General features: G+C 33.6%; 1 protein-coding gene and 1 pseudogene across 1 annotated transcript; both read left to right on the top strand.

Annotated features, from left to right (window-relative positions):
• The first annotated feature begins 10,217 nt into the window (after positions 1-10,217).
• Positions 10,218-11,552, top strand: LOC110264410 (cullin-4 pseudogene; annotated as a pseudogene).
• A 54-nt stretch (positions 11,553-11,606) lies between these two features.
• Positions 11,607-26,085, top strand: LOC110264409 (cullin-4-like). The gene is made up of 4 exons (XM_088492902.1): positions 11,607-11,623; positions 12,131-12,311; positions 25,767-25,888; positions 26,043-26,085. Exons 1-4 carry the CDS (start codon positions 11,607-11,609, stop codon positions 26,083-26,085), a joined length of 363 nt encoding a protein of 120 aa, XP_088349028.1.
• The last annotated feature ends 483 nt before the right edge of the window (positions 26,086-26,568 follow it).

Raw genomic sequence — 26,568 nt, 5'->3', positions numbered from 1 at the left:
TTAGATATATTATCTTTTGGACTTTAGATACTATTTTATTTGGGTTTTGGGATTTAATGGGTGCCATGCTCAAATATAAATAGGCCTTCAGGGTTTCGGTCTCCAATATACCAAAGCCGTCTTTGTTGTTCTTTTCCCATCAAAAGAGTTGCAGTTCAGCCTAGAAATATAAAAGACTTTGGTTGAAGAAGATCAAAAGAACTACAAGACTGAAATAATTCTTTCGTCTAATTTCTAATTTTACTACTAAAAGTACGCTTCCGCATTATGATATATTTTTTGATGACTCAATATAGATGATCTGAGTTAATAAAATAATTTATTCCAACAAACTACACTAGTGAAAGCCTAAAGGTTAAAAAGTGTGAGGAGTGAGGATAATCCAAAGCAAAAATCTGAAAAGGACGTAAAGGATGTGATTCACATTTGACTCTGTGGAGGGTGGTGCAGTTGGAGACGTGAAGGAGAATTTGGTGCATCAAACACCAAAATTTACACCAATTTTTTCTTTTGTTAACCCTTAAGACATTCTTTCTTTTCACGGTTGAGAAACCTTCAATGGCGTTTGTTGGTGTAGTTTGTCCTCGAGCACCTTGTTCTCTTGTAGATTTTCTTGGTCACGGTATATATATACTCTTGCCTTTTGTTTTTGAATGTAATACAAAGTAAAAGGTTATCGCTTAGTACAAATTATGTTTCAAAATTTGGCCAAATAACGTGTGTGAAATCAATTTTAATTATATATATGCTGTATCGGCTAAATTACATTCAAGATGTTTCCATAAAGAAACACGGTTTTGTGGGTGGGTTGTTCTTGAGCAATATTTCTACAGTGGTTGGCTCAATCTAATAATTGGTTTGTTTATTTGTGATAATAGTATCTCTGTATCCGACTCATAGAATTTAATTAATTATTTATAGAAAATTAACTACACATGTTGACAAAGAAATATCAAAGTTTTAATATATTAAACAAGTCATTTATTAAAAAATTCTTCTATTAAAATACTAGGAGTCAAGGGACCAAGAACTCAAGAAGTATGATTCCGAAACAGAAATGTTATGTATTTATTGATGCATCTGTCGGATATTATGGTGATTTATATATTAATTTCGCTACGTTATCAACAATATTTCTGTCAACTTTTGCCAACTCTTATTTATAACTGTGTTTAATGAAAGTGTTTTTGTGGATGTGTCTAATAAAAATATCTTTTTTATGGCTGTGTTCAATAGAAGTGTCTTTATAGATATATTTTTTGGATGTGTCTCTTTATATATGTGTTTAAAATATAATAATTAATTATTGTTAGCAATAAGTTGACAGATAATATGTTGGTACCCTATACTTTTCCTTTATATTATTTATTATTATGGAACAGATATAAATTTAAACTAAGAGGCTCATCTAATAGTAGATAAGAAAGTCTAAAAGAATAGCATTTTTATTAAAATTTGTCCAATATTTAACTAGCAAAAAGAAAATAAATAATTTTACATCATTAAATATAATCTTATACTATTAAAAGTATTAATAATGACTAATTGATAACTACAAATTATAAAATCTGCTGGCTCCTAACACTCTTCGTTAAATTATGTTCATTAACATTACTCTATACACTATTATTCACGTTTAAAGTCTAAGTGTTTTGACGCATGCTAGCTATAGGATCATTCATATAATTTGACATTTACAAAAATGTTATGTACATATATATATAAAAAAAAAGTTATCATATATTTGTATATAAATAATATGTTATTTATATATTTTTAATGTATATTATGTATTTTAATATATATTTTATGTATAAATAATTAATTTAGTCACTAATTTTTTATGTATGAATAATATAACTATTTTATTTAATATTTTAAATTTTTAAAAGACGTAATTCACATCATACAAATTTTATAACTAAAAATCTAAAATTCTATTTTTATTATTCTCTATATTTCTTTAAACAAAAATAGAATTCAATACATACAAGATAAAAGAATATATCAATTCCAAAAGATAATAAACATCCAAATTGCAGTATATATATACGTTTTTATTTGTACACAAAATATATAAGAATTACTATATATGCACACATACGCTTTTATTTGTACACAAAATATATTAAACTTAGTTAAAATTAGTCATTAGAATAAAATACACATTGAAATAAAAAATACATATTAAAAATAAGTTATATATTACATATGTATTTATACATAAATATATAATAACTAATTTTAATAGTTAATTTTGATATATATATATATATATATATATTTTTTTTTTTTTGCATGCTACCAGAAAAAATTGTGCCTCATTTGTTACTTCGTGCATAAGCTAAATGTTGAAGAGTACCAACTGGATTTTTGGTTAGATTAACTAGTATAGGGAGGCAAATTTTCAGTTAAGAACGATCTAATAGAATAGCGATGAGGATATTGCAAAGGATTCTGACAATCAAGTGATCATTAGAAATTTAAAAATATAAGAATTATGATAAAAATTATATGTGAACATATATCATGCCTTTTATTTATAATACGAAAAGGGAAATTATGAGAAAATTCAATTAAATATATCCGTATTGGATTTAGACAGGACATTATCATTATCATGTGCATGCATATATATAATTTATGAATTATATTACGTGTACATCAAAATCAGCCATTAAAATTAGCTATCAGTATAAAATACATGTTGAAATATAAATACACATTAAAAATGAATTAAACTACAGATATATTTATATATAAATATATTAGTGGCTGATTTTAATGATTAATTTTGATGTATAAATAACATTTTTGATAATGTATATTACCCTCTAATAGTGCATTCCAAGGGCTTGGGCCGTAACACAACATTTTCAAGCAAGCCTAAGCTTTAATTTAAGTTATTCAATTGATTAGTGTCAACATCTACATCGAGCTACAAAGGGCTTAATATAATATAATATAATGAAGACAAGCATTTATCTTCTTTGACACACAATTTACCTTTCCATTTCCTTGTTTAATTTATGTATGTGTAGCTAGCAACCCACACTACTATTGTCTTTACCCCGAACAGGCATAATTGCATTTGTTTTTAGTAAACGGTTCAAACACACAAATTAAAAGGCTTTGATGTTTAAGCAATACATGTTGTCGGGGCCGGGACTATTAATAATAATGTCTTTGAACCATGCATAGTATAGTAGTGATGTAAGATTAACTTTATGCAATATATATATAATATACAATATATGATATTTTGATTTCAGTGTCAGCTAAACAACTGAATTGCTTGCTGGAATGGATTTCCAACCAATACATCTATAAATCTATAGAAAGATTTAAAAAACAGACATGGAGAGCTACCTACTTAATTAGTTTGTGTTATGTGGAATGTGATTCACAATTGCCGCCGGGTGTCTTGTCCCCTATTAAGGGCATTTCTCCCCTGGCTTGAAGGACACTCATCCAACAACACTCAAAATTCAAACTCTCTTGCTTCTAATACCTTACATATTAAACGCTACGGTTGGTCAATTTGGTCAGAGCCTTCTTGGAAACGTGCTCATGCAACTCAACGCACACCATTTTCACAAAATAAATTAAACTGTGGACCGTCCACAAATTAAGATGTATAATTCCAACCAGTAGCTTGTGTCATAATTGATAACCTACTAATTAAGTAACTTGTGTAATAATAATAATTAGTTAGTTTATGTTCTAAATGAAAATTCAACTTTTCTTATTCATTATTTGTGCCGATGATTGGTAGTGTAAGAAATAGACGTAGGGATGTCAATGGAGTTTTGTGGGGGCGGGTACCGTTCTCGCTCACTTCCCAATAGAAAAAAAAGGAGGATAAGACACGTAAAAGGTCTTTTTATAAAAATATTTATGTGTCAGTATTATTATTGGACGTATTAATGAACGGTTATTTTTTAATTTCTTAATAAACTAAAATAAAACTGATTTTTTTATAACAATAACAATAAACTTAATTGTTATCAGATCAGGTCGAACCGACCAACATAATTCATTGGATCATGATTTTTTTTTCTGTTTTTTTTAAAATAAAAATCAGGGATATATTTATCTTTTTATCAAAAAATTTAAATATAATTCGGTTTAGATTATGTAAATCGGTCGAATCAAATCGGGTCTAATAATTATAGTGTGGACAATTGAGTTTATTATTATTGTTATAATAAACCGATTTTATTCTGATTTATTAAAAAATAAATTATTAACCAATTTAATAAAAATGTCCAATAATATCATAACACATGTAAACATCTTTAAAAAAAATATTTTTATCATCTTTATCGAAGTGGTCTCCTAGAAAAAATGCTCCTGATTCAGCTTCATCCACGTCATAGGTTTCTATTTATCCATCTTACTAAGAGAATATCTCTACAGATATAAGTGGATATTAATTATTTTTTTTAAAGAATTCATAAAAATAATATAAAATAATCAAATAACACAATATAATCCAACATATTCTAACTTAAAAGATAAATATTCATAATTTAACAACATAAAGTTAAAATACAATATGAAAATCTATTTACATTATTTTAAAGCCAAATTATCTCAAACATATAAGATTATTCATATATTGGTCATCACACTTTTATAATAATATTATCTAGTAATTCTCGTATTAATAAAACTAAAATTCTAATTTTAGTATTTTATATAAATAGAATAATAGTTATATTATAATTTCACGTAATGAGAATTTAACGTGGCTTCATAGTATAAAAAATATATTTTTTACCATATGCTTATTTATTTGTAGAGATAAGTCTCTATCTCTATGAAAATAATTCCTAAATATACATATTTTTGTGAATTTTTTGCTGTAGTAGCGTAAAAATGTATTTTTTTTTTTGTACACATGAGGCACAAAAGCTAGAAAAAGAAAGAACAAAACTACTCTAATTGGGGAAAGAAAACCCCACTAGCATCAACAAATAGTTTTAAACTCAACTCAAGTGGTAGAATTTCAAATATCATATTCTTCTCGTTCGCATCCAAAATCAAATTTGTCAATCCATCACTATCTAGTTGGCTTCTTTAATCGCTATAAGAAAATTATTGAATATCATCGAATTTATCGATAGATTTATCAAAAAAAGTTTGTCGGTAACTTATTTACTATCAGACTTAGCGGTAGAATAAATTCGACGATATAAATATCGCCCGTAACTGTTTACCAGCAAATTTTTTCGTTCGTTGCTAATTACCGACGAATTTAATGGCAGATATAAACTTTTAATTACGAAATTCTAAAATTTGTTACTGCTGTCAGATTTTTTTCCAATAGATTTGACGGTAATATATTATTTATTATTAATAATTAAATTAATAGTTACTGGCGGATTTAACTTACGGTAAATCCAACGATAAACTTAAATTTTTTTAAAATTTGTTTGAAAATTCAATATATAATTTTAAATATTTAAATTTAATCATTTCTAAACTAACAAAATTCAATATTTTACAATTTCTTATAATAATTTGTCTATAATTTTTAGTTAAAAATTCACAACCAAGTTCAAATATCAAAGTTTATTATTAAAACAAAAAAAAAAGAGAATTCAATTAAGCAGAAAAATTAGATTTGAAATGCACCAAATCCTCAATTATAAAAATTGAACAAAATTAAATTATAAACCGAAAGAGCAATATTGATAATCATTAGAGATTAGGTTATACTAATACTACTACATTACATAAAGAGTCAATCATACCAAACTATTTATGATACTAACAATTAACTAATTTATCATCCACAACATTAACCATACATTGTCATAAATTAAGCCAATACAATAGCCAAATCAAATACTAATTCATAACCAATAAAAGTTTTAATGTCAACTATCATTAATATTAATCATCTAAGACAATTCTAAAAGTTGAAAAGATTTTCTTAGTTACCAAGGTTCAGTCCTAGTTCTTCAATTAAGTTTGACGGAACTTGACCTGTCAAGTTGTTATATTGTTTTGTATAAATCTGCAACAACTAAAGAGAGTCCAATAAAAAAACAACAAAGAATAGAAAAGATAAAAGAACTATAGGGACACTAAATTAATAATTAATAATAAACAGTACTGTACAACCTATGTATGACTTATTTGGAAGAGAATGAGTTACTATATATACTCATTTTTATTATCAACTTCTGACTTTACATCCTTTGGCTTTACAGGTCCATTATAAATCATTTTAATCATGGCAGAAAATAAGATGTGCTAACAAATCTATGATTACTATTTTGTACCCAACAATGCTTAATTTAACGCAACAACAAAATACACTACAAGAATTTGACAAATTAGCGACGAATTTTTGCGAAAAATATTTTTTGTCACTAATCCGTCACTAACTTGTGAGGAATTAGTGACGCACTAACGACAAAATTGATGAGTGGTCACAAAATATCCAAACTTGATAAAAGCGAGTAATTAGCGAGAGATTCACGAGTAAGTTTGTTTCTCGCAGATTGGCTTTTGTAGCTAAAAAAAGAGCGGAAAAAATTTCCTCGCTAATTTGTCACAAATTAATTAGCGACTGACAATGTTCTAGCAAATCAGTCACTTAGGGGTTGAATCGAATAAAAGTAAAGTAGCGAGGGATATTATTGTCACTATTCCATCGCAAGTGTTTGATATACAATTAGCGAGAAACAATTCACATACTAGTTCGTCGCTAAATAAACTTTGTGCAAAAAGGCTAATTAGTGAGTAACAATGTTACTAGCTAATCCGTCACACAGACTTGAAATGCATTTTGCGATGGAAAAATTCCTAGCTAATTTGTCACTAAAGTTTTTATTTTTAGCGAGCAACTAGTTTCTCGCTAATTTGTTGCATAATATTGTAAAAATTCAAAATTAGGGTAGCGATAGAAAACAGTCGTCGCTAACTCGTCGCAACAGATAAATCATTCAGCTAGGGAAGTGTTCCTTGCTAATTAGTCGCTAAAGTGGAAATACGGATATTGAGTTCCTAGTACCTAAGTAGCAAGAAATTTGCGACCGTTTAACAACGGACACCCTTCGTTTGCTGATTTCAAGTCCCTGATTAGCGGGCGAAATACATTTGTCGCTAAGTTGTCGCAATTTTAATTTAGCGAGCGATTTGGCAACTGCAATTTTGTCACAAAGCAAAAGCTATATCCTACCTATTTTGTAGCAAATTACTCGCTAATCTCGTTGGAAATTCGTCGCATAGTTTTAACAACTCCAAAGCTAAACGAGAAAATTTTAGAAGTAACTGGTTGCAATAAAGTCACTAATCAAAAGCTTATTTAGTGAGGAATTAGCGACCGATTAACAACTGTTAGACTTTCTTCGCTTATTTTATGTTGCTACTAATTTGTGAGAAAAAATGTTAGTCCTTATTCTATCCTTATTTCATGTTAATATTAATCGCTAACCTTTATATAAATCCATGGAAAATTCATGGAATTGCCAAGCACGCTAATGTAATTTGTCATAATTTTGTCACTAATCTAAAGTTATTTTAAATGAGAGAATAATTAAAGTCCCAAAGTTGTGACTAATAATTAGCTAGCTAATTTTTAATAACTAATAATTTACAATATTCTAGCAAGATGTCAATTCTAAAAAATGTTACAAACAACTAAAATCAAAAGGTTTTTCTTTAAAAAGATTTTTCCCTTATTAGATCACAAATTAGTCATTATTTTTAATGGAAAGTTTGCTGTTAATTTGAATCGAAGTTTTAAATTAATATATTTTAAAGACAAGTTTAAAAATTCAATATTTTTAAAAAATAGGAGCATAATGTTGATATTTTCAATCACAAAATATACTAGAAAATATATAATAGATAAGATAATTAAATTGTTATATATAAGAATTTATTTATATATGATTATTATTAATTAGAATCATTTTAGAATTCATTCAATAAAGATTAATTTGAGCTAGCTCTTGAATTAATTAGGATCGTCAAAATGAGCCAAATCTGTCGGACTAGCTCGTTTACTTGAGTTAAATAGATGGATATTTGACTCTAAAATCAAACTCGTAAAAATAAAAGTCTAAACGACTTAGCCATAGTTATCAGAACCGAACCGGTCGGCCGGTTCAACTAAAAAACCAGCAAACCGATGTCCTATTCGGTTTGGTTCATTATTAACATCGGACTTGCAATTAACTCGGTCAACAATGGTCAAACCCTTGAAAACTGGGTGATTTTGTCGCGAATCGAAGTCGGTTTAGTCGGTTGACCCGCACTTCCTCCTTGGCCCGCGCGCTCAACACGTAGACCAGCAGGGTGTGGATCACTGTAGGAGCATCTATTTGAATCCCCTTCAAAAAGTGGCATCTCTAACGTTCGATCCTTAAACCTGAGAGTGAGTAAAAGATGAATATTTGACTCTAAAATCAAACTCATAAAAATGCAAGTCTAAACGACATAGCCATAGCTATCAGAATCGGACCGGACTGGCTGGTTCGATTGAAAAACCAGTGAACCGATGTCCTTTCCGATTCGGTTCATTATTAAGACCGGACTTGCAATTAACTCGGTCAATAGCAGTCAAATAGTTAAAAACCGAACGGTTTTATCACAAACCGAACTCGGTTTAGGCAGTTGTCCCACACTTTCTCCTTGACCCACGCGCTCCACATGTAGACTAGCAGGGTGTGGATCGCTATAGAAGCATCTATTTGAATCCCTTTCAAAAAGTGGCTCTCTAAGGTTAGCCTCCATCTCGCTGTGATAAGTGAATCTTCAATAGATGTAATGCTTATAATTGTATATATACCATATTATTTTATATGTGCCACTAGTAGATTTTTTATTATATTTACTCATTATTTTATCTATTATATAAAAGTATGAATTATATCATAATTTACATATAATTTAATTAAATTAAATTTAAATAATATAAAATGTTATTATCATTTAATTCTTATTTTTAATATTTAAAATTTAATTTTATTATAATTTTATATATTTATTAAATTATTATCGGATTAAACGATTTGACCAATAACCCACCGGTTGAACCGCTGACCCAATAATCCAGTAATTTGACTAGATTGATTGTTGGTTCGGTTTTGATAGTTATAGACTTAGTTCGATTAACCATAAAAAATAGTGAATTAAGGTTTTTCATGTTTATTAAAAAAATTTTTATATATCTTATAAATTTTTTAATTTTTTTTTGTAAAAAATCAAAATAAAAATTTAAAAACAAAAGAAAAAAGGTTAATAACTCAAAAAATAAAATAAATTATATTAATTTAAAAACATTTAATTTCAAAATTAAAAACGTACAAATGAGCGCCCTTTCCATTACTTCAAATAAAAAATTGTGTATAAGCACTCTTTATAGTACACTAAATTAAAAATTGAAAATCCCATAATCTCATAATAATTTTCCATTTTCTCTCTCTTTCACTCACGCAGAACCCAGCCCCCCTTCTCTCTCTGCACTCCATGAAACCCTAGCCCTTTTTCTTTCTCTCTCCCAGCCAACAGCAGCAGGAAGCCAGAAGCCACTGCCCAGTTCCCAGCGTCGTCATCGCCGACAAACTTGTCTCTTCAGCCAGCGTCCAGCCTCATCGTCGCCGATCCTCTTATCCTAGATCCCATCTCCTCGTGTTGCTAGGTCTCATCGCCGCCGCCGGGTGGAACTGACCGTGGTGGCATCAGGAATCATCGCCTGTGGAAGGTGAAGGTATACTCGTCGCCTGTCATCATTTCTCTTCCCCTCGTCGTCGTCTCTCTCTATCGCAGTCGAGCCCTCTCTGTCGCCGTCGTCTCTCTCTGTCGCAGTCGAGCCCTCTCTATCACCGTCGAGCCCTCTCTCTGTGTCGCCATTGAGCCCTCGATCTCTGTGTGTCGCCGTTGAACTCTCGATCTCTCTGTGTTGTCGTCGAGCTAACGACCCTTCTCTGGTAAATAATGCTGCTTGAATTATTTTTACTTGTTTTTGTACTTTTGTTAATAGGTATTGATTGGGTTGCTGATTTTACTATTTTAGTGATCTTGATTTGCTAAGTTAATAGTACTGCATTACTGATTTTGATCATTTTTTATTATCCTGAGTTGTTGAGTTGTTGATTTTTTGAAATGATGTTGCTAATTTTCTAGAATAATACTGTTGCTGGTTTTCTGGTTTTCTGATTTGGGTATGGCTGATATTGTGAGTGAGTGGCAAGTTCATGCGGAGGTTCAGGTTCCGTGAGAACGCCAAGATGGATCAGGTGAAGACATCCATAGAGAATGGTGTTCTTACTGTCACTGTTCCCAAGGTTGAAGTTAAGAAACCTGATGTTAAACCCATTCAAATCACTGGTTAAACAAGATAATTTTTCTTAATCCCCCATTCTGGTTTTCAAGCCTGTGTTTGCGTTTTGTTGTGAATTGTGATTACCTAATATCTATGATGTTCATGTCCTAGAAATATAAATCATGTAGTAGTGGTAAGTAAGAACACAATATTATTATAATATGAGATGTCATTAAGTATGTAGTGCACGAATGGAATTTTTTCTGTGGCTGTGCTTTGAAAATCCTATCTATGATGGAAATCTTGAAACTAACAATGATGATTATGATTTTTGATGATTAGAGTTTTGTTTAGTTAAAAAGGTGAAATTTTAAATTTTATTAGGTTAGAAATTATTGAATTTAAATATTTGAAATTATATACTTAATTTTTAATAATTTTGTTTAAAATTTATTTGAACCGGTTAAATCTCGGTTGAACTCCGGTCGAACCATAAAACTAGTGAACCAGTTATTTTACCGGTTTATTAACCGATCCGGTTCTCGCAACCTTGGTTATAATTATAGTGAATGTATATGTAACACATGGTGGTACTGTAAGCTTGTTTTCTTTATGTGGAAGCGGAACATATTTGTAGTTTCTTGTTTTTCTTTGGAAAACAAATTGGCACAGTAGTATTGTAAATAAGTTTGAATATTTAGCTTTACAAAGGGACAACTTCTAAATTTATTATTCATACGTCCCTGTTTTTCTTTCAAAGGTAAGCCAACACTGTCCACAAATTTTGAGGAGGTTACATGGGCAAAATTGAAGTCTGCTATTTGTGCTATATTCTTGAAGCAACCCGACTCTTGTGATTTGGAAAAGCTTTATCAGGTATTCCTAGATATTCTGTTATTATTTATTAGTCACAGTTGGGTTGGCTTGGGTTTGCCCTGTGAATTTTATGGTGAAATAGCTCATTAGTATTTTATGGTGAACTCTTCTGTAGGCTGTCAGTGATCTTTGCATATATAAAATGGCTGGAAATCTTTATCAACGAATTGAAATGGAATGCGAAGCACATATATCTACAGCTTTGCAATCTTTGGTTGGACAAAGCCCTTATTTGGTTGTTTTTTTATCTCTAGTTGAGAGATGTTGGCAGGATCTTTGTGACCAAATATTGATGATTCAGGGTATATCCTTGTATCTGGATAGGACATATGTGAAGCAAACAGCAAATGTACGGTCCTTATGGGACATGGGCTTACAACTTTTCCACTAACATCTTTCATTATCTCCTGAAGTTGAACACAAAACTGTTACCGGTCTTCTAAGAATGATTGAAAGTGAAAGGTAAATCCTTATGTTACAATCCTAATCTTATAAATGAATGTCAGACCTCTTTATATATGATGGTGGCAGGGAATGTATTTTTTTTGGTTTTTCTATTTGCTGTCATCATACATTTTATGTTTCTTCTTGCCATTACCTTGCATGGGCTGAGTTGATATGACACTGATGAGACCATGAGGGAGCATGTGCTGTCAAAATACTTGTAATATTTCTAATTTTCTGTTTCAAAATATATCAGTAACCATTGTAACTGGTTGACATACAAAGGATAATTTTGTGAATAGTTTTGGCTTGAGTAGTTTGTTAATTATTTTTTAATGAATTTGGTCCAAAAGAATACATCTTTATTATATATGACAATTATTTGTGGTTATGTGAATTAATTTATCTCTCTTACCATAAAAAAGGATTAGCTAAATTATCATGTTTGGGGGGGGGGGGGACGGGGGCATAAATGTCCTTTTGTGATGGAGCTTTCATTTTTCTGTTGTTCGTCTGGTATTTCAGATTAGGTGAAGCAATGGATAGAACGCTTCTAAACTATCTTTTGAAGATGTTCACAGCACTGGGAATATATGCAGAAAGCTTCGAGAAGCCATTTCTTGAATGCACATCTGAATTTTATGCTGCTCAAGGTATGAAATACATGCAGCAATCAGATGTTCTAGATTATTTGAAGCATGTGGAGGTGCTTTCTTTTCTTTATCCCCTTCTATTATCTTGTTAGCTTGAATTGTTGGTATTTGTATGTGCTCCTTTAAGTAGTTCTTTAACTATTAGATCTTGCCATGCCATGTATGTATTTTATCGGATATATAATCTGCAATGCATCCAAGATCAATTGCAATACTAGAATATGTTCCATAGATAAACTAAAGAAACACCATAGCAAACCACAAGTATAGTGTGAACTAACCATAACATAAAACTAACATTAAGGCCACTGAAACTTAAAATTCTAACAAATAACTTGCATCAAATACTCAAGCAACAGTAATAGTATATACTATCATTTGTATAAATTTTAGAATAATTATTATCTAAATACCCAAGTACTAAAATAGATAACATTTTCAATCCAAAATCCTTTAATATTCTACAATGAATGATATTCAAATATGAGAGGTAGATTGAATTTCAAAAAAAAAACACAAATTACAAAACAGTCGCAGGATGATAAAAATTGTGGAAGGAGCAATGAAGAATTTACCTTCACCACAAAGAGATTTCTTGGTAGTGATGAAGAATTTTCCTCACGGGTCCCTTCACCCTGAGACACTTGTCTTTGGCAGAAACACGGGTAGAGGAGCCAAGCAAGACAACTAGAAGTGGCAAAAATAGAAGGGGATGTAGGCGGTAATTGAAGCGGCCAAAGGGCAAAGAAACCAGAGGCAGAGGTGAACCTGAATGGTGGTTCAAAAAAGGGGTAGGTTTTTTATTAAAAAAATAAAAACAGGATGGAATAAGAAGAGGGATGAGGGCAACCTACCTAGACGACAGAGGAGAGACACAACTCCGGCGACAGAGGGAGTGGCAGCGGTAGCTCTTCCAACGATGGCAGAGACAGAGGGAGCAACTCCGTTTGAGACAATAAAACACGATACATGTGACTTAACGCAGACTTTGGAGGAGAATGGAGGTGGGTGGTGCTGGCGGAGGACTACCGGAGGTAGTTGCAGGGGAGAGAGAAGAGAGAGGAGAATAGGGGAGAGAGAAGGGTATTCTCGAAAGTGAGGGGATAATGTCACACATTTTAAATTTAAGATCAGGTTTACCGTCGGATTTATCCGCTGGTAATTCCGACAGTAATGCTTGTGCCAATTTTTCCTTTTTTTCCTCCAAATATTACCAGCGAATTTACCGTTGAAAAATCTAATATGACAGTAACTTTTTTACCCGACGAATTTATTGCCATATCCGCCGATAAACCCGCCGCTAACGTCCGACGCTAAATCTGACAGTATGTAATGTTTTTCTTGTAGTGAATACGTGTTTTACTTTCACTTCCTAGTTTTTCTTGATCAGAGTTGTAATTCTTCTTAACACCCTAATGAGGAAATTTGATTTAGACGAGGGTTTTGGATTAGTTCACTGACTACTTTAGAATCAGACTCCATTATCAACTTTGAGATCCCTCTTCCCCATGCCAACTTCATGCCATCCATGATCGTTTGCACCTCAACCTCCGGAGTTGTTGTGTGGTTCATCTTATTCGTAAATCCATAAATCCAACCATCAATATCATTTATGAGCACTCTCACTCTATTGGCTGGTCCATAATTTCCCCTTAAGGCACCATCAGCATTGAGTTTAGTCCAACCATTTGATAGGACTTTCCAAGAGATCTCCCTATAGTTGTTAGGTCTATTTTGTGAAGTAGGATTCCTGGCTTCATCGATTTCCCTCATAATTCTTCTTATTTTGGTTTCTTTGACTTCAATTCGGGGGGGGGGGGGTTAATGTTCGAATGGACATACTCGTTTTTATAATTCCAAATGCTCCATCCATAGTCATGAAGACATCTTTCCACTTCTTATCTTGTTTTTTCTCCAAATCTTGCTCTAGATTGTCTGTATCAATGTTTTAATCTCCAAGCTGAAGAAGAGGTTAATTACTTGAAGGTTCAGAGCTCGTATCCGTAGTTAAGAGGCTCTAGGACAATCCTGAATAGCATGGGGGGGGGGAGGGGTTTATCTCCCATCACAAGCAGTGCAGAGAGGGTTGTTACCTTGTCCCTAAGAGGCCATTGTGGATGTCGTTAGGAGACCATTATGAGTCACAGACCACAAAAAAACATTGATTTGTTGTATGCCTTTTTAGTTTTAGATTTCTTTTTCAGACTGTTCTTCCTCACTATTCGGATTTAGAAGGTTCTCATAAGTGTCCTTTATTGTAAAGTCACCTTTTGGATTGGGCTTCCAATACAACTTATCCTCTCCATCCTCTACAAGGAGACATGACCTTGCTAAGCTTGTTTACAATTGAGTTCGACAGAAGATATATAGTTGAGTTTTTTAAAATCCCAAGCCCCATCTTCTTTAACATAGTTACTGAGATTTCAGGTCTTCTCCTCCAAGCTCAGCATGAGAGATGTTATATTTTCAAGCCTCAAACCTGTTTTTAACTAGTCATCTTCCCAAAAATTGATATTGTTACCATTTCCCATAATTTGGCCAACATTTTTGGTTAAGCAGCTCCAAACTTCTGCGAGATTTTTTCAGAGAAAATAGTCATCTTTCTTAACATTCAGACATTGGAAGAAATTTGAATCTCTACCATATTTAGCAATCAATACCTGAATCATAAAATAGTAGGTTGGATTAGCAGTTGACATCCTCTTTTGAGAGTAAAAGCTTCATTAACCAATTTGAGGTTTCTCATATTAAGACCCACATATTCCTTTGGAGAAAGAATCTTCTTCCAACTAATCAAATGGGCCTTGCGCTTCTGATCAGTATGTCTCTAAATGAAGTCTCTATGGGCTATTTCAATATCATTGCACACACTTTTGGGAATTTGAGAGTGTTGCTTGGGGTATAGAGCCATGGTGCTAATAATCGAGTGTGCTAGCGTTATTCTTCCTACCATAGACAAGCACTTGGACTTCCAACCTTGAAGTTTATTGTTGACCTTTCCAAAATAAAGCTAAAATCTCATTTTCTTAATTTCTTCTCCTAAACAATTGCTCCCAAATATTTTCCAATTTCCCTTGTTTTAGAAAATTCACTAATTAAAGCAATGCTCTATCTTCTACTAATTGGAATATTCTTTGGGAAGTAGATATTCATTTCAGAGTTATTTATTATGTGTCCAGAAGCTTTATAGAATTTGTTTAAAACATCTAAGGCTTTTTTCATCTGATCATGGGTTGCTTCCATGAAAAGAATGAGATCATCTCTGAATATTAGGTGAAAAATATCGGGCCCATTTTTTCTTGCTTTCATTGGTTTTTAAATATGATTTTTCACAACGTCAGAGATGAGGTGGGACAACTTTCCCATATAGATAACAAAGACATAAGGGGAGAGGTCTCTTTGTTTGATCCCTCTGGAGAGAAAAAAGCTTTTAGTCTACTAGCCATTCCAAATTATGAACAAGTTTGGGGATGAGATGCAATGTGTGATTATGTTACTCATGTGATAGGGAATTCCAGATTCCTTAAGGGTGTCTTGGATGAACTTCCAGCTTAATCTGTCATACGCTTTAATAAGATCAATTTTTATTGACATGAAACCCTTTTTACCTTTTAACTTCTTCATAGAATGGACCATCTCTTTTACAATCACTATGTTATCATGTATGTTCCTTCCTAATACAAAGTTAGATTGAAAGGAACAGATTCGATCAGTGAGAAAAGGCTTCAATTTTTCAACCAAAATTTTTGTGATGGGCTTGAATTGGTTTATGAATTCTGGTTTATCTATTTTTGGAATTAATACCAACAAAATTTCATATAACATTTGCACTTCTCATGCTTTACCCAAACATTAGAGATCACATACTCTACTTCTTTGTGAATTATTTTTCAATTGTGGTGGTAAAATATACTGAGAATTCAGTCTTCACCTAAGACTTTAAGACTTCCAATATTATAAATGGCTTTTTTTATTTTTTCTTCATCTAGAAATTTGTTGGCTTAGTCATTCATGTTGCATACCACACAAAACTTTACGCTTAAGTCGTAAAATAAAGGTGGTGAGGTATTACAACCTCTAAAATAAAATATGCGTACATAATATAATTGAAGAAATATAATATTCGAGGAGCCATGAAGGGTGGTTAAGCAAAAAATCACGAAAAGAAAAGCGCATTACCCTCGAAGATGTAAAACCAGAGAAAAGATAAGGGTAAAACATGAGTATATACAAAGAGTCGAGTACCAAAATATAGAATGTCAGGCTCCAGACACAGCTTGCACAGCTAAGGCTGGCCGGAGTATAAATACATACATGAGCATAAGTATATATCCCAAAATAACCCAACATGCATGAAGAAAGCACCTAGTTCTCCAAAAAGCGTCTAAGATGATTAAACATTATTTATCTTTATATATACATAGGAGAATCTATGAACAAAAAATACATAACAGACAATCCCAAAATATAACTTCCTAACTTTGCTTGCCAGAGAAGCCTTCAGATGCTCACCGAGGCACATCTCGACTTGCATATGAAAACAACATCATAGATATGGAATGAGAGCCGGAGGTTCTCAGCATGGCAATGGTGCCCACATACATAATATATAAGGTCCCGGGAAAGACAGAGGCGATCCTAAAACTTCGACACTCATATTTAAATCTTAAAGTTTATAAATGGAAAACCATAAACAGGATAGGTTATCTAAGGTTCTTATTTCTAATTCCTTTCTAACTTAAGCCTTAATTTCTGCCTTCCTCCAATCCTCCAAAACTCCGGTGCACAGACAAGCAATACAGACAAAGCAAACACAAGTAGGATACAAATACAGCAGATAGGAAATATAGCAGGTAAGCATAATAACCACATAGGCAAGCCCAATTAATGCACACTCAAACAAAACACACATATGCATCTGATGTATGTCTGCCTTATGGCTGATAAGTCTCATCTGTTGGTTATACAACCAATCCGATATGTCTGGTAGCTAACCCGGGTAGCCAACACAATATTACTATAATTATCATAGGGTTCACTAATTCAATAATTCACAAGGGTTCAATAGTTTCTTACCTTATCCATGGATGAAATGGACAAAGCCCAACACTATCCACGAGCTAATTCGACTCTAGAACAACAAAACCACATAATCTCTTAAAATCAAAACCTTAAATTTCGAAATTAGAAAAGAGTGGTTGAGTAAGAAATTGCTATATTCTTACCAAATTGATTTATGATTTTTCTAGAGAATTCTAAGACGAACACGTGGTCGCTGACGCTCGTCAATCAGAGCTTCGGATTGAAAGTTACGGACGATTGAATTTCGAAGACGTTAGGGTTTTGGTTACGCTCTTTCTCCTCTCTTCTTTCAGCGTAATCGAAGTGAAAAATGAGGGAGAAATCTTCATTTGGAAGCTTATATAGGTTGGCCTTGGTCTGGTTTGGGCCTGGTCCAACCGGTTCGGCCCGTTGGCCTGGTTTTGGGTCAAAATATTTAAAATTAGTGTCAAAATTCGTATTTTTAGTATTTCTACTCCTCTAAATTATAAAAATTAATTCTTATATTTTCTTTGAATAATAATTAATTTATTGGATAAGTATTTATTAGTTAGCTCTGTTCAAAGAGGAAACTCAATCTAGATCTTATGGCAAATCAAAAGAGTTTAAGTCTTACAGGATTGTATTAGGAATGAGAATTCGGAATATCACACATTGATTAATCAAAGAGAGATTCAACAACTAAAAGAAAAATCGATTCAAAATTCGTGGGGAGTGGTAATTTCAGTTTATTTTTTGATCTATAACAAATAGCTTCAAGAGATGATAGAATTAAGAATACCCACTAAAAAAAACTAATACAATCCATAATGAGATACCAGAAAATGGAACATTTTTGTTACTTGACCAACCATCAAGAAAAGCAAATACAACTGGTACACTAATCAATAAAATTGATGAAGTAGCAAGGGGTTTACATCCTACCACCTAATTAACAATTTTGTCCCCAAAATTCAGATTCAGTTACCTGATAATAGGTGTGGGAGTCACTTCCCATTCTGGATTTCAAGCTCTCAAATGTGTTCTTCAATTCCAGCTCGACTCCAAGAAACCTTTACTAATGGTACTACTCTTCCGCATAGTCGTTCAACACTGGTATCGTTCATTCTAACCAGAAGTACTTGAAATGTTAAATCTTTTTCTAATTCAACTGATACGGTAGTAAAACTATTTGATACATCACTGGCCACCAATTCGTCTTAATACTTCAAACGGCTCGATACACCTCGGTTTCATCCCCTTAGTTTTGATTGTCCCTCAATTCCAGCCTATTGAAGCAACCTCGAAGAATGCGTAACTTCTTTCCTTAAACTATCTAGGTTTTCTCTCCCAGTCCGCATAACTTTCCTATCGGCTTTGCTCAGTCAAAACCTCAACTTGAATTCGCTTAGTTTTTTTTTTTCCGTTGTCTTGGCTTTCAATTTGGGACCTAGGATGCCTGAGCTTCCAAGAAATAGTCTTCCTTATAACCTGTCAAACGCTGAGTTATACTACTTCATCTTTTGTGATATATCTTAGTAACTTTAAGGTGAATCAAAGGTTCGCTCATGTGTGCTTCGGACAATAATTTACGTGTCTACTTTTGACATTTGGCACACTAAGTCTTTTTTTATATATTTAAATTCCATTCCTGTTTTCTATTGATCTCTTCTTGATTCCCTTGCCTAACAAGCTTCGATATTCTTGGTAGCTCCTTATCTTTTTACTGCGCTCTCCGAATCCCAGCCTCACAATTGTCTAACATTTGCAGTTGATCCAGTCTGACACCTCCATCCACTTTATCATCTTCTAACCTAATATTCCAAACTTGCTTAATGGTTCATTCTCTTTAATTGTCCTCCAAATAATACTCAGAGACTTCCTGCTCAGGGCATCCACCAATAGATCATAACATTGCATCAGCACATCTCCTAAGCCCTTTGGTAATGTATCATAGTAAGCCTTAAACGGTTTGTCAAGTTCAGGTAATCGCGAGTACTAGTGTTGTAGTTAATTCCTTTCTCTCAAGGTTTGAAAGCTTCATTCGCATTCAGGCATCCATACAAACGGTGTATCCTTACGGTTCAATCTGTGGAAATTAAACTTCACAACTCCCCATGATCCTGCACACGCCCAAGCTTCATCTTCTGCGTCCTTTAATTGCGTTCTAAGGAACTAATGCTCCGAAGGTTATATTTAAGAATTGTGCGCGATACAAAATCAAGCTCGAGTTGATTTCCAAAAAGATTATAAGCTCAAAGGACGAACGAACAACCCAAACGGTGTTCACAAGAAATCAGAAGGATGTCTTATATTCTGATTAAATAAAGTTGTAGAAAATTTCACAAAATACATAGGATAAGAATTAAGATGTATCTCATGGAGGGAAGCCAAATCAAACACTCTGATTAGAAAGAAGCAAGGCATATTGAATTAAGTAAGTCTCCGTTGATTTTTGAAGAAACACAAGTTCACAGAGAAATGCAATTCGACTGCTAGTTTTCAAAAATTCAAGAATCGCTTGGTTGTATCAAAACAAAATTAGGCTTGCCTCGGAGAGTACAAAGTTCATGCACAATTACATGCAAGTAAGAAATAGAATTGGGAAGACAATTAAATCTTTTGAAAACAAAGAATCCGAGACAAAATCTCGAGCAAGTTATAAGGGAAAAAGAATCGATCGGGTCACGAAGGTCCATGGATACTAAGCCTATCGTACAATCAATCTCCATTGTAGCTCACCGTCATAGAATTCAAACACTACCCCTTGCGACTATCAGCTTTTTTAGACCCTTCGGACATAAATCGAATTACATATTCAAAGAAATCCAGCAACACGCGGTGCGTTGATAACCATTCCAATCCTATCAGTGGTAAACAAGAAGGAACCTTAAGTCTAAGTATTATAAGTTGAGAAGTTGGTCTATGCACACTAGAGTCACAACTAAGTCTTAACACTTTCAGCTCTAAATCCTCACCTTTGTCATACACTATGTTTAAACGCGGCATTCCCAATATCATATAATGCAATTAGAATTCTATTAACATTTTTCAGGATTACCTCCACCTTGTGGTCACGATTGATCAGCGTCCTGAACCTTTCTACGGGAGCAATTTCTGGAGATATAACCCGGTGCCTCGCACCTATAACACAGACCTAAACCCTTTCGGTACGGCCTATTCGGATGAAAACTTTTGCATCTTTGGCACCTCACATCCTCTAGGTAAGGCGTCACTTGCTTCTCTTTATCACTCGCCTGGCGACTGCCACTCCTCTTGAACTCTTGGCCCCTCGGTGCAAAATTCTGGTTGTGAACCCTTCGGCAGAACTCCCGGCTTTCACTCCTTGCCACAGCAGCCTTCTTTAAACATTCTTCCACGAGTCTACTCTTGTTTACCAAGTCTGAGAAAATTCTGATTTTCATCAAGCCCACAGAACTCAATATATCACTCCGAAGTCCTCCTTCATATTTGATGCACTTCCACTCCTCAAAGTCTCCTGGAGTTCCCTGACGAATCCTAGAGAATCGGCACAGTTCCTCTAACTTGTTCATGTATTTAGCGACCGACATCTGATCCTGTTTCAATTGCAGCAGTTCAAGCTTCTTAGCTGTTCTGATTGAGTTAGGGAAGTATTTCTTGTAAATCTCAGTTTAGAATGTATCCCAGGGTATAGCAACATCACCATTCTGTAGAAGGCGTCACGTCCCTTGCCACCAATACTGGGCTTCACCCGCTAACAGATAAGTTGCAAACTCAACACATTTATCTTCAGGGACTTGCTGTGCTTGTAAAGCCCGCTCAATCGCTTGAAACCAGTTGTCGGCCTTAGTGGGGTTCGTGGTTCCTCCAAAGATTGGTGGATGTATCTTCAGAAACATTACAACCGTCATTGGTCCGTTATCCCCATTAGCATCGTTCCCACTTTCAGCTTGATTCCCTAGCGCTTCGGCTGTCACCTGCATAGCCGCAACCATATTTTCCAAGGTAGCCATAAAATTCACAAGGTCATTTCCCGTCGTTTCAGGGTCTGCAGTACCTATTCTACCTCTGTCTCGCCCGCGATCGCGTCCACCAGTCACCGTCTGGTTCCTGTTCACATCAAACAAGTGATATCAAGGTGATCAGTCTCAATATCGCAAGTCTAGTGCTTCAAAGTCCCAAATGCATGCTCATGAACATTCATGCCACATTTATCAGTTAGATAACCTAGTTTAGCATGTACAGACAACCAAAGTATACCCAGAAGCATAGTTAGTCCGTCCCTCAGGCTCTACAGGAATGAACTGCTCTGATACCATAATATAACACCCTACCACACAGAGCTTTTCGCTTAAGTCATAAAATAGAGGCGGTGAGATATTACGACCTCTAAAATAAAATATACATAGATAATAGAATTGAAGGAATATAATATTCGAGGAGCCTTGAAGGGTGGTTAAGCAAAAAATCGCGAAAAGAAAAGCGTATTACACTCGAAGACGTAAAACCAAAGAAAAGATAAGGGTAAGACATGAGTATATACAAATAGTCGAGTACCAAAATACAGAATATCAGGCTCCAGATGCAGCCTACAAAGCTAAGGCTGGCCAGAGTATAAATACATATATGAGCATAAGTATATATCCCAAAATAACCCAACATGCATAAAGAAAGCACCTAGTTCTCCAAAAAGCCTCTAAGAGAATTAAACATCATTTATCTATATATATACATAGGAGAATCTATGAACAGAAAATATATAACAGAAAACCCCAAAATATAACTTCCCAACTTCGCTTGCCAGAGAAGCCTCCAGATGCTCACCGAGTCATATCTTGATCTGTATTTGAAAACAACAACATAGATATAGAATGAGAACCGGAGGTTCTCGGTATGGTAATAGTGCCCACATACATAACATATAATGTCCCGGGAAAGCCAGAGGCGATCCTAGAACTTCGACACTTAGATTTAAATCTTAAATTTTATAAATGGAAAATCATAAACAGGGTAGGTTATCTAAGGTTCTTATTTCTAATTCCTTTCTAACATAAGCCCTAATTTCTGCCTTCCTCCAATCCTCTAAAACTCCGGTGCACAGACAAGCAATACAAACAAAGTAAACACAAGTAGGATACAGATACAGCAGATAGCAAATATAGCAGGTAAGCATAATAACCACATAGGCAAGCCCAATTAATGCACAATCAAAGAAAACACACATATGCATATGATGTATATCTACCCTATGGCAGATGAGTCCCATCTGTCGGTTATACAGCCAAGCCAACATGTTTGGTAGCTAACCTGGGCATCGTCTTCTTGAAAACTAGTGAGCGGCACAGTACCACGATCCTCACCTGGTGAGCGGTAAACCATGTCGATCCCCACCATCTGCAGGCGGTAAACCACCTCGATCCCCACAGACATTTTCAATTGGAAAACAGTACACACATGGGCAGTAAATAACCACGATCTCCATAAAACATATTCATTTAAAAACTGGTGGGCGGTAAATAACCACGATCCTCACAAAATAATTCCATATCAAATTCATACTCATCATCATTCAATTCATTCAATAATTATCATCATCACACCTCCCATTCCGTTCATCAATAATTCACACTCAAAACAGAATTCTCTTCTTAATTAAGTAAAACTTAAAACCTAATACTTTTCTTGATAAATTCAAACTCCAACATAATACTATTCTTAGTAAATCAAGTTCTAAAACATAATGCATTTCTTTTCTTTATAAATCAAAGTCAAATAATATTATTCTTTTATTCATACTTGTCTAAATAACACTTCAAACTAAATCTCCAATTTTTAAAAAAATTTTGACATCATCTCCTTTAAAATTTGGACTTTGCCACCCTTCTCGGGTCCCAACCAAATCTCCAATTTTTATAAAAATTTTGACATCATCTCCTTTAAAATTTGGACTTTGCCACCCTTCTCGGGTCCCAACCAAACCACCTTTCAAACCCTTTTCAAATTATTTCCAACTCTCAATTTATTTATTATTCAACAAATACACACACACACACACACACACACACACACACACACACACACATATATATACACATACATAACTCAACCAATCCTCAATCTTTCATCATCAATACTCACATTCATCAATAATCATTCATCAACCCCATCAACAACATTAATTAACACCCTATAACCAACTCAACAAAATCATCATTCATCAACCCATTCACAATATAATTCCACATTTCCATCAAGGTTACTAGCATTAACATATTCCCACATTTTCAACCTAACCTATGGTCATCTAGTCTATGTTTTCACAAAACATTATATATTATCTACGAGAAACTAAAACCATACCTTGGTCGATTCCTCCCTAAGCTCGGAACACCTCAAAAATCTCTTATTTCACAAGCTCCAAACTTTCAAACATCAATTTCTCAAGCTTAATCACCCGGATTTCATTCCAAACCGCTCAATTGAACTCCAAATCAATTAGAACACAATCTAATTTCACACAATATCACAATAATTATCATATAGTTCACTAATTCAATAATTCACAAGGGTTCAACAGTTCCTTACCTTGCCCATGGATGAAATGGACAAAGCCCAACACTATCCACGAGCTAATTCGACTCTAGAACATCAAAATTACATAATCTCTTAAAATCAAAACCTTAAATTTCGAAATTAGGGAAGAGTGACTGAGTAAAAAAATTCTGAGTAAAAAAGTTCCAGATTCTTACCAAATTAATCTGTGGGTTTTGTAGAGAATTCCGAGTCGAACACATGGTCGCTCACGGCTCGTTAATTGGAACTCTGGATTGAAAGTTACGGACGATTAAATTTCAGAGATGTTAGGGTTTTGGTTACGCTCTTTCTCCTCTCTTCTTTCAGCATATCGAAGTGAAAATTAAGTAGAAAGCTTCGTTTGGAAGCTTATATAGGTTGGGCCTTGGGCCGATTTGGGCCTAGTCCAACCGGTTCGGCCCGTTGGCCCGATTTTAGGCCAAAATCTTTAAAATTAGTGTCAAAATTCATATTTTTAATATTTCTATTCCTCTAAATTATAAAAATTGATTTTATTAATTTTTTGGGGTTTACAAGCCTTCTCTTTAGTAAATATATTTATGTAGAAGTTGATAGCCATATTTTTCAATTGGTCTTGTTCTCCTCCCATTGTCCATCTTTATTTCCTAAACAAATTAAATAACCTTGTTCCTCCTTCTTCTAATAAGGGTCTTAACCTGGTAGTATTTAGTGTTTTTGTTGCCATCCCTAATCCATTCAACTCTAGATTTTTGGAGCCAGAGTCTTTCTTTTTGGTCCATAATGTAGTCTAACTATTTTTGTAAATTTCTCTCCAAATCATCTAATCTTCTATTTCTTTCATAAGAGGTACATTTTTGTATCCCTCCAATTGCCAAAAGTTGTGTTTTCTTTTTTAATATATCCTTAAATATATCCCTCCTCCATGTGTTGAGATTGTGTTTTAGATTATTTATCTTAGTAAAAATAGGTCCCATTACCTTTTTAATTCTCTTTTAGAACCCGACCAAAATCGTTAGCTGCATCTAAAAAGCTTCAAAACTGTATGGGTTATTTATATTAGCAATCCGGCCTCCTTCCAAACAGACAAACAACAAGTAGTGGTTGGATTGAATTCTAGGAAGGAAAGTGATGCATGCTTCTAAAAAAAGAATACGCCATTCACCATTACAAATCCCCCTATCCAATCGCTCAAAAACCCTTTCTCTCCCATCTCTTATTGCTCCACACCAAGTAAACTTTGATCCTCTTGCCCCATGTTTATTAGTTGTACATTGTCAAATTTCCAATAAATTAAGGACTTTCAACACGGAAAAATAAAATCTTTATATAAGTAAAATTAGAATAGCAAAATAGTAATAAAAACCCATATTGGCTAACACATTAACACGTGGTTACAAGTTTCATATTGCACGTGTACTTGTGAAAGTTTTAAACTGGGTAAGGTTAACTTGGTTTTAGAGTTTATTGTCCTTGGTTTAAGCATGTAATTTCACTATTAGTGAAACCCACTCCAATTTTAGCGCCTTTTTCCTTTTGAATTTTAAAATTTGAGTTCAATTTTACCATTTAAAATTAGTACACGAATTTAAACTCAAAGGGGATTAATAAAGAATCCCAGCTCCCAAAATGGAGAAGAACAAAAAGAGCGGAAAATTTTCCACCAAATTTGAGTAACAAATCAAATTTTAACCCTCATTTATCTCCCCCTAAATTTTTCTCTCATTTACTCTCTTAAATCGCTCATTTCTTTGAAAATCCTTCCCCCTTCCTCTTCTCTCTAATTTCAAAACCCTTCCCCTTCTCTCTCCTCTTATCAAAGCACAAGAAAATCTGTCTTGGCTTGCTCGGCAAGGTTGCATGTCCAACGACACGCAGGTAGAAGATATCTCTGTATTTCGTGCAAGTGAAAGTTTTGATCTTTGGATATGAAGGGTGTTGGTTCAAAAGAAGAAAAGGCGAAAGAGAAGTCAGTGGAGGGTGAGAACAAGATGAAGCACAAAATGAGGAGTGCTTCACAGCTGGAACTTGGAAGTTCTAGAGAAAACTTATGCGGGTAAGTGAAAGTTTTTTAGCCATTTTTGAACAATTTTGTAGTACCCCTTTTGTTTTGTTGGTCTTTTTCATATTTTTTTTTTTTGGATTGTGAAGCTAGTTGTGTGTTGAAATGTGAAACTGTGTTGGGGTGTTGTGTATTTCTTTGGTTCAAGGGAAGCTTATCAGTCAGATGCAGTACGAGTTGAGTTATTTTGAGCATACCTTGAGTACTGGTAAGTGATAACTAAGAGCTTTGTTCCTCTATTGTGTTTTTGTAAGAAGATTAAAGCAAAAAAAAAAAAAGAGAAAGCTCTATTTGAGCATACTTTCGAGTAAGATATTTTTGTTAAAATTGTTTGAATACATTCACTTTGCCAACTATTTCTGTCGTTATGCCTGCTAAATTTTTGGGTTGGTATGTGCAAAATAATGGCTTGGAAAAAATATTTTATAATAATAATAATAATAATAATAATAATAATTATTATTATTATTATTATTATTATTATTATTATTATTATTTGCAGGTTTTATAATATCAATTGAATTGTTTAGAATGTAAGATTAGGCTAAGATTTGTTTAACGGATGATAAAAAAATAAAATGATTTGACTCGAGGAAAGTGCTGCTAATCAAATTCAAACAATAAAATGGCGGGAAATCATTTGAAATGGCTAGCTCCTATGGAATCTCAAACAT

This window comes from Arachis ipaensis, chromosome B7 (assembly GCF_059453495.1).
Source record: "Arachis ipaensis isolate K30076 ecotype BB chromosome B7, ASM5945349v1, whole genome shotgun sequence".
Lineage (NCBI taxonomy): Eukaryota > Viridiplantae > Streptophyta > Magnoliopsida > Fabales > Fabaceae > Arachis > Arachis ipaensis.
This window is presented reverse-complemented; position numbering and strand designations above follow the sequence as displayed.